We start from the raw sequence: 12,016 nt of genomic DNA, 5'->3' as shown, positions 1-12,016 counted from the left end.
TAAGGTGGAGCCAGAACGTTTTGTCTTTCTGCCTAGTCCTACTCCTGTGGAGACAACATAACCCAGCTCTTGAGAATCAAGAAGACTACGTCTGTCAATGAGCTTAAGAGAAAAGGATTTTACGGTAAGATCTTACAAAAATCCATTTTTCCTAAATGTGCTTTTAATGTAAACACTTAGAAAAAGCTCCTCTCCTAGTATGCCTGTCCATAGATACATAGGCTAACATAGAGATACTTTTACAGGCTGAAAAAAAAAAAAAAACACCAAGCGCCTGTAAAAGCAGCATTTTTTTAAGCCCAGTGTATACAAGGCCTAATTAGTTATATCTAAAGCCAAAAGCCAGAACTTCTGTAGACATTCTGCATTTTATAACCCAGTTGTCCTGCACATCAAACCGTGACCCTGGGTAAATGTGTAGCAACCTTCATGGCTGTCGTCATCCAGTCCTCACAGTTCACTGAGGTTGAATACACATATTTGGTTAAGAAAAAGCACCTCTAGCAGTATCAGTAGTGAAAAGAAATAATTTTAGCCGCAATTCCAAAAACCTGCTCACCGAAAAGTAATACTGGGGCAGAGACCACATGGACTATCATGGTTTAGGGGTGTGCGTGTTTTTTTTTTTTTTTTTTTAAATATCCTTTCACCTCCCTCTGTCACTGCTCTGTTTGTGGAAAAATGAATCTTCCTTTAGAGTGTATCTGTAAATAGAGAAGTTAATACCTAAAATGTATTAAAAGGTTCCCCTTTTCCCTGTTTAATAAATTTAAAAAGGTATTTTGATATGAACCCAGTTTGATCTACATCATTGTGGCTACAGGCCAAAGTTTTTTGTTTCATATTCTAGAAGAACTGAATCTCGACTAATTCAGCAATAGCCTTATGTGCTTTCAAAACAATTTGTTTGTTGTACCATACCTGTATAGTCCAGCTGCCTTATCAGGTATTGTCCCTCCTTTGATTTTGGACTCCTAGAGATAATATAGATATGCTTAGAGGAGTGTACCCTCGGCATAAATGAGTACACCCCTTTTGAAAGGCAAGATTTGAATCAATATCCCAATGAATACTAAAACGCCTTCCACAATTTTGGCAAAACTGAGTTTTATTGAACATTTGTTTGGCTCATTACTTGAAAGTAAGGTTACTATAACTTGGATTATAAAAACTTCAGTTTTACTCAAATTAGCTGAATACACCCCACAACAAAACTACATCTAGTATTTTGTATGACCTCTATTATTTTTAAGGCCAGCACCAAGTCTTCCAGGCATGAAATGAACCAGTTTGCGACATATTGCAACACCAATCTTTTTCCATCCTTAACCGCTTGCCGACCGCCGCAAGTAGATATACTGCGGCGGTCAGCCCCGGCCAGGCAGAGTGACGTATATATATATGTCACTAGCCTGTGACCGGCTTGTGAGCCAATAGCGGGCGAGCGCACGCCCGCCCCGGTTGTTCGCTGAGGAGTCCGCGCGTGTGACCGGCGGACCCGATGTCCGCCGGTCACACTGCGATCATCGGTAGAGCGGGAGAAAGGCAGGCGGCTGATGTAAACAAGCCGCCTGTCATTCTCCCCTGTGTAAAAATGGAGATCAGACGGTTCTACTATGTAGAACCGTTGATCTCTGTTTTTACAATAGTAGACATGTCCCATTACAGTTAGAAGCACGCCCCTAGGACACACTTAACCCCTCCCTCTCAAATACAGTTAACCCCTTCCCTGCCAGTGTCATTTTTACAGTAACAGTGCATATGTATAGCACTGATTACTGCAGTAATGTCACTGGTAACCCCAAAAGTGTCAAAAATGTCAGTCAAGGGTCCGATCTGTCTGCCGCAATGTCGCAGTCCTGCAAAAAAAATTGCAGATCACCGCCATTACTCGTTAAAAAAAAACCCACCAAAAATGACAAAAATCTTTCCCTTTGTTGGTAAACGCGATAACTTTTGCGCAAACAAATCAAAATACGCTTTTTGCGATTTTTTTTTTTTACCAAACATATGTAGCATAAAACAAATTGGCCGAAAGTGTTAAAAAAATTTTGATTTTTACATTTTTTTTTTGGGAATTTCAGATAAAAAAATTTTAAAAATATTGTTATTTTTGCAAAATTTACGCTTTTTTTTGTTTATAGCGCATGATCAAAAAATCGCACAGTTGATCAAATACCACCAAAAGAAAGCTCTGTTTGTGGGGAAAAAAGGACGTGAAATTCGTTTAGGTACAGCGTCGCACGACTGCGCGATTGTCCGTTAAAATCACGCAGTAAAAAATCGCAAAAAACTCCCTGGTCAGGAAGGGGGTAAAATCTTCCGGGGCTTAAGTGGTTAAAGAACGACCTCTTTTAGAGTCTAGCCCTAGCTGGGTGGAGAGTGGTGCTCAACTTGTCTCTTCAGAACTCCCCTTTGGTGTTCAATTGGGTTCAGATCAGGAGACATACGGTACTTGGCCACTAAATCACTTTCACCCTGTTGTTCTTCAGAAATGCAATGGCAAAATGGCATTAGATGTGTGTTTTGGATTATTGTCATGTTGGAAACATGCACAACACCCAAGGGCATGGAGTGATGGTAGCATCTTCTCTTTCAATATAGAGCAGTACATCTGTGAATTCATGATACCATCAATGAAAGCTCCCTAACACCAGCAGCACTCATGCAGCCCCACCGAAGGACACTGCCACCACCTGGTTTCACTGTAGGCACCATGCATTTTTCTTTGTACTCCTTACCTTTGAAACGCCATACAGTTTTGAAGCCATGAGATCCAAAAATATATACCTTGGTCTCTTCACTCTAGAGTACAGTAGTCTTCTTCTTTTTTAGTATGGGCCCTGGAAAATTCTAACTGGGCTTTTTTGTGCATGGATTTTAGCAGAGGCTTCCTTCGTGAATGACACCCATGCATGCCATTCCTCTGCAGTGTATGCCGTATTGTGTCACGGGAAACAATCACCCCAGTTTGTCCTTTTACTTTAGCTAACTGCAGTGAATTTGCATGGTGATTTTCTTCAACCCTTCCCATCAGAAGATGCTCCTGTCGAGGTGTTAACGTCTGTGGATGGCCTAGACGTCTCTGTGAGATGGTAGCAGTACCATCTTTGCTAAATTTTTGTATTGTTTTGCTACAGTATTCTGACTGATAAGTAAAGCTTTGCTGATCTTCTTGTAGCCTTCACCTTTTCTTAGGCCTTGTGACATTTTTCTTCCATGTGGTACGATTGCTGACGTGAAATGGGAAGGGGTTTTCTTTTTAGGTAACACCCTTTTATAATCAACTGTCTGCTGTGGACACCTGTTTAATGAATAATTAGACTCACCTGTAGTTGAATTCTTATTTAAGATTTTTTTGTCTAAAATTTAGTTTTGCTCCTAAGACATTCATTTGGGTGTATTCATTTTTCAACATGGTCTTGAATAAATTTGTTAGGAAAAATATATTTTTTTGTGTGTGCAAAATAACAAATCTTGGTTGCAATCGATGGTCCGCATTTGTGGAAGTATTTTGTAGTATAGCGTCCCATGGAAAATCTTGATTTTGAAAGTGTGTGTGTGTGTATATACATATATATATATATATATATATATATATATATATATATATATATATATATATATATATATATATATATATATATATATATATATATATATATATATATATATATATATATATATATATATATAATATTTTTTTTTTTTTTTTTTTTTTTTCAGAAGAAGGTCTCCTTTTTCTCAACACAGAACAGTGACATTGATAGGCTATACTGTACAGTGGGATTGATAGGCTATACTGTATGCAATAGGCACTGATACACCATATGGTGTTTATCCTGATATTAATAACTGGGTTAAAATGTTTTTTTTTTGCTAATTAAAGGTTATATTCACCTTTAGTAACACAATACACCTGTATGCAGGGTATAAAATGTTATTAAAGCAGCACCCCCTAATCCCTCATTGTGACGGGGCGGAGGATCCTCTCCCCGCACCCACTGTCACAATTTGAAAGCAGTGTGGCTGTGCAGGGCTCTGCCCACACAGCCATGTCATTCATTCACAAAGATCTGTAAATAATTGAACTACAATTGAACTAAAAGTCTCGTCCGTCACCATGGCATATGGCTTGTAGTTCTTAATGAGCGGCGATGGAGCTGGTGAGCACTTTTGTAGTTTATTATTTATTCCCACAGATCAATTAACTGTCTGCCCATACAGGAGGTACAGGCACTCAACTTTACTGAGGGTCTGCAGGAGCCTGACATTGCACCTGTGATCTGCTGATTAAGGGTACAATGCTTTACAGGCTGCAGTGTAAATAATATTAAATATATATTTGTTGCCCTGCAAAATTATGTAAATTTATTAATCTTTTAACTAAAGGGCTCGTTCACACTAGAATGCAGTGCTGGAGAGCCGTGTCGTCCCCGTGTGGCTTCCCGCACTACATTCCAATCACACTTCCTTTGCGATTTGCTGGGGGGGGGGGGGGGTGTCAGTTTAAAGTTAACGACCAGTCAAACACAGGTTGCTAAGGCAGTGCATTTGCCTGCACTGGATCTCATGGTACAAAAGTAGTACCATGCGATGCATATTCCGTGTGTTTAAAAAGTAGCGCATGAATGGGGCTGAAAATCGCACAGGAACCGCACAGCTTTCTTGTGAGATTCACTTGCAATCATTTTTCTGCTGATACTCATAGAGAGGCCTTTTGTTTTCTGTTAACAGAGGAGGAAGTGAAGGAAAACCTTTTTTAGACAGTTGAGTTCCTTCTGAAATATTCCCCCTCTATTCCTGTTCCAGAGAAAAGTCAAAATTCTGAAATTCCTGTCATTTTTGCCCCTTTAATAATGGTCACCAAGACTTAGGGTGCATCTCCCCAGTAGATACGCATACTGCTTTAAATGTCTGGAAGTATTAACGATCAACAAGATCTAGCATGTAAAAATTTCATATAGTTGACAATCTACAGCTATTTCAGTACTCTTAAACCCTTAAGACTCGATTCACACTATCGCGACTTGTCAGCCTGACAAGTCGCGCTCCCTCGCGGTCCATTGACTGCTACAGGACCCATTCTAATAGGAGCGACACAAGTCGCTCTGACTTAGAAAAAGGGTCCTGTACTACTTCGGGGCGACCTCGGAGCGACTTGCATAGACTTTCATTATGTGAAGTCCATGCAAGTCGCTCCAAAGTCGTGGTGCATGGGAATGCATAAGTCGCCCCGAAGTAGTACAGAGTCGTGCCTCCCCAGTGTGAACCGACTTAGTGTGCATAAAATCCAAAATAGTAATATAGCCAAATGCAACCTGGAACCTTTAACCCAAAACATATGGTCACTGACAGATTAAATATTGATGTCATTTACAAGAAATCTTTTTAAATAGTCTCTAAAAGCCTTTTTGTATATATAGTAAAGTACAATTGTATGATTTTTTAATCTACATTCTCTAACTGATACTTGACATTTTAAAGTCCCACTCTGATTAAGGGTTTATATTTCTGGACTATTTTTTGAAGTGGTTCCCTGATCACCCCTCTTACTGCAAAATTATTATATTTAAAAAAAAAAATAAAAAAAAAAATTACTTAACCTTCTAAATTACGAAATCATCTAAAACAAAAAAACAAAGTTTTAACTTTAAACATACTTAATTTTTAGTGAGTTTAGTGCACTTAAAACTCTTACCTTTCTTCTTCTCTGATCAGTCATTGAGAACCGATGCATATGATAACTACAGTGCTATCTACAGTTTGCTGTGCGAACGTTTAAAAAGACATAAAACTCTTCGCCTCCCAAATCCACCAACTGCGCCTCGCCCTGTGTCCTACCCTGCTTTACCATTGCAGGTAAGTCCTCTGCAAAGCTTGTCTGCCATAATACAAGTGTGGGAAAGTAATCTTCCAAGTGTAGCTGTCTGATATATATATTTTATATCTTTTTAGGGTGATACAGGTGGCAGTGCCATCAGTATGAATGTGCCCCAAGTCCAACTCATCAACCCTGAGAACCAGATTGTGGAGGTAAGCAGAATGATTAGTGGTTGCAATAGTAAGATTTGGAAACATGTCTATTACACATAGGTTCCCAAGTCAGCATGTGAATGTCATTTATGGAGTTACCAGTATTAAAAATATACGTTGGAATGTCAATTGGGTACTGACATGAAGCTTTGTTCTTGTTCACGTCTATGTGGAGCACATTTGAACTAGCGTTCATAAGTTATTGAGCTTTTCACACCTCAGTATTGGTGCTGCCATACATTCGGACGTCTACTCCTTATCTTTTTACCACAACAAAGCTGAGCTTAAGTTCGTTCTTGAGGCAGCTAATGTTCAAAACCAACCCTAAACATCTCCTTTCTCTCCGATCTGATAATTGTAACACAAGGCAGAAAAATACTTGGTTGTCCTATAAAAAATGCTTATCACTCATTTTACTTTATATTTATGTAAGTTTTTGAAGTGACAGTCCAGTCTTGAAAAACTTAAAGTTCACAGGAACAAACTGTTGACACATGAATGCTGTAATTTATTGAGCATTCTGTGACTAGCCATCCAAGTAGCAGGGTTGCCAATATATCCAAGCTGTAGGTCCTAATGTTAAATTCAGTTTCTGTCTTAAAGCAGACTTTGCATTAAACTACAAAGTCCACTTATTAAATCCCCACCCCTGTCCCCCATACACACACACATATATATTAAATTGTTCCATAGTAGTAGTGGTAAATTGGTACCTGTATTTGTTTGCTGAGATTTAGGGGCAACGGGCTAGATGAACTAAGTGAACTTTTTACTGCTTGGTCGATCTGCCAAAAATTCCTTGCCAAGTTATTTTTCTACCATCTGTCTACCAACAGGGAAATTTCCCTTTACTCCCTGTCCCAGTGACGGAACGGGAAGTTAGATTAGAACAAATCTCCCAAAGTGGGCAAGATTCCCCTACTAAGTTCTCTCTATAATAAGTATCCCCATTAGACAATTTCCCTTACCTCTTGTGTGGAGGACAAATCTAAAATTTTGGAGTATCCCTCATTTTCTTTTTCAAATAGAGGGGGAAATAATGGCGGCTTCAGCTCATTTTTTTTGTAAATATGCTAGTTGTTTCTGATCCCCTGACTTAAGTGCTTTTTTAGTCACTGACCATGAAGAAGTATAATACTTAGGAAGTCAGTGAAATGCAAAACCCATTTTCTCTTACATCCTCCGACAGTCGCCGCCCACTCATACAGTCTTCACCAATGGGGTATTGGCTTCCTCTCCTTAGGAGTAGCTAGGCAAAAGACTTTTTAATACAAAAGCATTTACATAGACACACCCATGGGGGCTGTCCCACTGGTCCAATACCCCCCCTGCAAAAGCCATCCCAACTAAGTTTGTCTTCTGCCTAAATCTGGATACAGGTTCTAGATCAGTGACTTAGTACTGAAGCAAGAGGCAAATCATGAAACCCTTGTTTCCATTTGTGCTTGTCTGCTTACACAATACAGCACAACCCTCTTCTGTACGTTCTGCTGCATTTATTAACATAATGTATTAACCCTTTTTTATTTGTCTGTTTAATTTTAGACAAATGGCACCATGAATCTGGACAGTGATGAAGGAGAAGAGCCTTCACCAGAGGCATTGGTTCGATATCTGTCAATGAGGCGGCACACAGTTGGAGTGCCAGATACACAGTTAGTGACGTTCGTACTTAGATTAAAACATGGACAAACTAAGGGAGATTTTGTTCAATACTTATTAATGTGCATTTTAGCATTTGCATTTAATCTTCCAACAAAACTTCGATCATCTTAATCTCTGCTTTTATTTGCACAGTAGTCCTCTTTTTTTTTTTTTTTTTTTACCTATTTTGTTAATTTAAATGTAAGAAACCTTTGGTATAATATGCTAGTCTACTTTTGCTTTTTTTTGTATCTTCGCATTTGGCTGTTGATGGCTTGTAGTTTGAGACTGATCTCTTTTTCCCCTTCTTGCCCTTTGTTGTTGGAAACGTATACCTGCTTTTGTGCATTTTAGTTACTAGCATGCAATTACAATAGAGGTTGCGTACAATAAGGAAACCTGCTACATTTTTTTTTGTAACCATTTGTTAGCATTCTTTTATACAGTGTTTTTATTGAATATGAAATATTTTCCAGCAGTGAGGGAGGAGCAGAGGAGCTGCAGAAGATCATTCCTGGATTCCCACGAGTCACCCCACAGACACCATTCCTTCCAGTGACACAGAACGCCAATACTCTTCATCCAATGCAGAACATGCCTCCCAGCGGTCACCTTGAATACAAGGTACATAAATAAATATAACCTGAACAGTTCACAGGGAGGATCTGGACAAATAAATTTTACATATGCGACTTAAGATTTAAAGCGTATTTCCAGTTTTGTAGCCAAATTGTAGCTGACCCCTACTTTATGTTTACTAGATGTTCTCATTCAAATAGCATATAGTAAATATAAAATATTAAAAAATCGATTCTTGCTTTTTTAGATGGCATTAAAAATGTGTAGAACATCTGCATTTAGACTATAAAATGGTAAATAGACAAGCAGCCAGCACTAATTTGTTGATTACAAATAATATCAAAAATATAACCAGAGTGCAGTGCTAAAGAACATAAATAAAACATTCATAAAAAGTCCAATAAAGATGATCAATGGATAGTGTAGAATCCCCACACCAGCTTCTGTGCTATAGATGTACACACACATTGGACACCACAGAGAAGCTGCAGATCTGCTTATCAGAAGAAGTAAACCCTCAGAGCGGTCTAAATAGGCAATGTTGAAAATAAAAGCCCAAATTGAAATCAAAGCTTCAACTGGATTCCAAGCGATTTCCATCTGTAAATCACTGCCTTGCTATGGGAGATTTATCAAACGCTTCAAAAAAGACATGCACCTCCAGCAATATAAGTATTGAATTCCTTCAGTTATTACCAGCAAGCTTTATCCTCAGGCACTTCCTTTTAGAGGGTAAGAATTATTTAGTTATGGCATCACCTTTTTCTTACATGCTCTCTAGCTGGTGCAGATGTGTGGTTCACTGGCACAACAGATTTAGTCCACGTATAGTTACATAGTTACATAGTAGGTGAGGTTGAATAAAGACAATAGTCCATCCAGTTCAACCTGTGTAGGTGTGTATGGCTGTAATCATCTCACATAGCCCTGAATGTTCTGATTCTTGAGATGTACGTCTAAGAGTCTTTTGAAAGCCACCATACTTCTCGCAGAAACCACCTCTTGTGGTAGAGAATTCCACAATCTTGTAGCCCTAACAGTAAAGAACCCCCCACATTGCTTGAGGTTAAAACGCTTCTCCTCTAATCGCATTGTATGCCCTAGAGTCCTCATGCAATCCCTTCAACTGGAGTGCCTTGTGAAGGGGTTAACCAGGCATACCATGTGGACTAAATCTGCCATTAAAGAAAACAGCAGCAGCTTTTTTTTCACAATCCTACTGCTGTGAATATGGAAAAAGGGCCAGTGAACCACACATCTGCACAGATACTTGTAGTCCAGCTAGAGAGCATGTAAGAAAAAGGTGATACCATAACTAAGTTACAATTCTTACCCTCGAAAAGGAAGTGCTTGAGGTTACAGCTTTCTGGTATTAACTGAAGGAATTTGACACTTATATCACTGGATGTGCATGTCTTTTTGTAAACGTTTGATGAATCTCCCACAGCAAGGGCAATGATTTACAGATGAAAATCGCTTGGAATCCAGTTGAAGCTTAGATTTATACAGGGAGTGCAGAATTATTAGGCAAATGAGTATTTTTGAGGATTCATTTTATTATTGAACAACAACCATGTTCTCAATGAACCAAAATACTCATTAATATCAAAGCTGACTATTTTTGGAAGTAGTTTTTAGTTTGTTTTTAGTTTTAGCTATTTTAGGGGGATATCTGTGTGTGCAGGTGACTATTACTGTGCATAATTATTAGGCAACTTAACAAAAATCAAATATACAGTATACCCATTTCAATTATGTATTTTTACCAGTGAAACCAATATAATATCTGAACATTCACAAATATACATTTCTGACATTCAAAAACAAAACAAAAACAAATCAGTGACCAATATAGCCACCTTTCTTTGCAAGGACACTCAAAAGCCTGCCATCCATGGATTCTGTCTGTGTTTTGATCTGTTCACCATCAACATTGCGTGCAGCAGCAACCACAGCCTCCCAGACACTGTTCAGAGAGGTGTACTGTTTTCCCTCCATCTGGCCCATCAAGACTCACTCTCATTTCATCAGTCCATAAAACCTTTGAAAAATCAGTTTTGAGATATTTCTTGGCCCAGTCTTGACGTTTCAGCTTGTGTGTCTTGTTCAGTGGTGGTCGTCTTTCAGCCTTTCTTACCTTGGCCATGTCTCTGAGTATTGCACACCTTGTGCTTTTGGGCACTCCAGTGATGTTGCAGCTCTGAAATATGGCCAAACTGGTGGCAAGTGGCATCTTGGCAGCTGCACGCTTGACTTTTCTCAGTTCATGGGCTGTTAGTTTGAATGAAATGCTTGATTGTTCGATGATCACGCTTCAGAAGCTTTGCAATTTTAAGAGTGCTGCATCCCTCTGCAAGATATCTCACTGTTTTTGACTTTTCTGAGCCTGTCAAGTCCTTCTTTTGACCCATTTTGCCCAAGGAAAGGAAGTTGCCTAATAGTTATGCACACCTGATATAGGGTGTTGATGTCATTAGACCACACCCCTTCTCATTACAGAGATGCACATCACCTAATATGCTTAATTGGTAGTATGCTTTCCAGCCTATACAGCTTGGAGTAAGACAACATGCATAAAGAGGATGATGTGGTCAAAATACTAATTTGCCTAATAATTCTGCACTCCCTGTATTTGGCTGTTATTTTCAACATTGCCTATTTAAACCTCTCCATAAGGATCTACTTTTCTCTTTCGTTCACTGACAGGCACAGCTTCAAGTCTTCAGACAGTTGGGCTTATGCTCTCACTCTCTAGGAGTAGGACTAGGCGGAAACCTTTTTGGTTAAGCCCCTGGGGCAGTCCCAGAGGGTATATCATCAATTCCTGCTGTAGGACTCCAGTTTATAACAAGCAGTGTCAGAAGAACAAATAACTCAACCCCAACAGAGGGGCGGGTGCTGTGTCGTCAGTGAACCTCAGAGAAAAGGATTTTACAGTGCGAAAAAATCCAGTTTTCTCTTTCGTTCAGTGACAGACACAGCTTCAAGTCTTCAGACCATTGGGATGTCCGAAAGCAGCGTCAACATGAGGGGTGGAAAAACACACACATCGAACGCAGAATTCTCAACAAGGCTAAACATAGCCAACCAGGTAACAGAAGCTGAACTAGGAACAACTGGAGCTCACCACCAGGAACATTTTTCACCCTCAAGAAGCAGAAGCCTCCACTGACAGACTGTGTCTGTCAGTGAACCTCAGAGAAAAGGATTTTACGGTAAGACAAAAATCCAGATTTTCTGGTAAGCAGATTTGTGTAAGCGGATGTGTGTACACATCTAATGCACAGAAGCCGGTGTGGGGAATCTACGGTATCCATTGATCATCTTTATTGGACTTTTTATTAATGTTTTATTTATGTTCTTTAGCACTGCACTCTGGTTATGATTTCGATGTTACTTTTTTAGATGCTCTCTTCTGAGAACTCCAGCACTGAAAAAAGAGCTTACTTAATTCCCTTTGTTTATAAAAGGGCCTGGGAACTGGGTTTACCATAATTGATCCGGGCTGTACTATGCCTTTAGATTTAATTTTTGAGTGTAAACTAGATTTGAACACTGTTCCCTGGTCTCTCCCACCCCCAAAACTCTTACCTTCTCACAGCAACCGGCTCATCCACAATCAGTGCTGTTCTTGAGCTTCCTGGTTGCAGAGGAGAATTGAGGGTATGCAAGTGATTGGCTCCTGCAGCTGTCTCCCAAAGGCTGGAAGCAGGGGGCAGGGGGGCATGGTTTGCTTGGCACTGTGTGTCTCCATGAC

The 12,016-nt window shown here is 39.4% G+C and overlaps 1 protein-coding gene across 2 annotated transcripts in view; it reads left to right on the top strand.

The window, feature by feature from the left end:
• SIK3 (SIK family kinase 3) overlaps nucleotides 1–12,016 on the top strand; it is a 390,005-nt gene that overhangs the window by 240,515 nt on the left and 137,474 nt on the right. The window contains exons 9-12 of one of the 2 annotated variants that reach the window (XM_082274215.1): nucleotides 5,722–5,862; nucleotides 5,959–6,036; nucleotides 7,582–7,691; nucleotides 8,160–8,304. In XM_082274215.1, coding sequence (XP_082130341.1) covers nucleotides 5,722–5,862; nucleotides 5,959–6,036; nucleotides 7,582–7,691; nucleotides 8,160–8,304 — 474 coding nt within the window. Of the gene's footprint in view, nucleotides 1–5,721; nucleotides 5,863–5,958; nucleotides 6,037–7,581; nucleotides 7,692–8,156; nucleotides 8,305–12,016 lie in introns of both variants that reach the window. The other variant, XM_082274214.1, reaches the window with a different exon arrangement.

This window comes from Pelophylax lessonae (assembly GCF_965119305.1).
Source record: "Pelophylax lessonae genome assembly, chromosome: 12".
Classification (NCBI taxonomy): domain Eukaryota; kingdom Metazoa; phylum Chordata; class Amphibia; order Anura; family Ranidae; genus Pelophylax; species Pelophylax lessonae.
The sequence above is the reverse complement of the archived record's forward strand: the minus strand, read 5'-3'. Positions and strand labels throughout refer to the sequence as shown.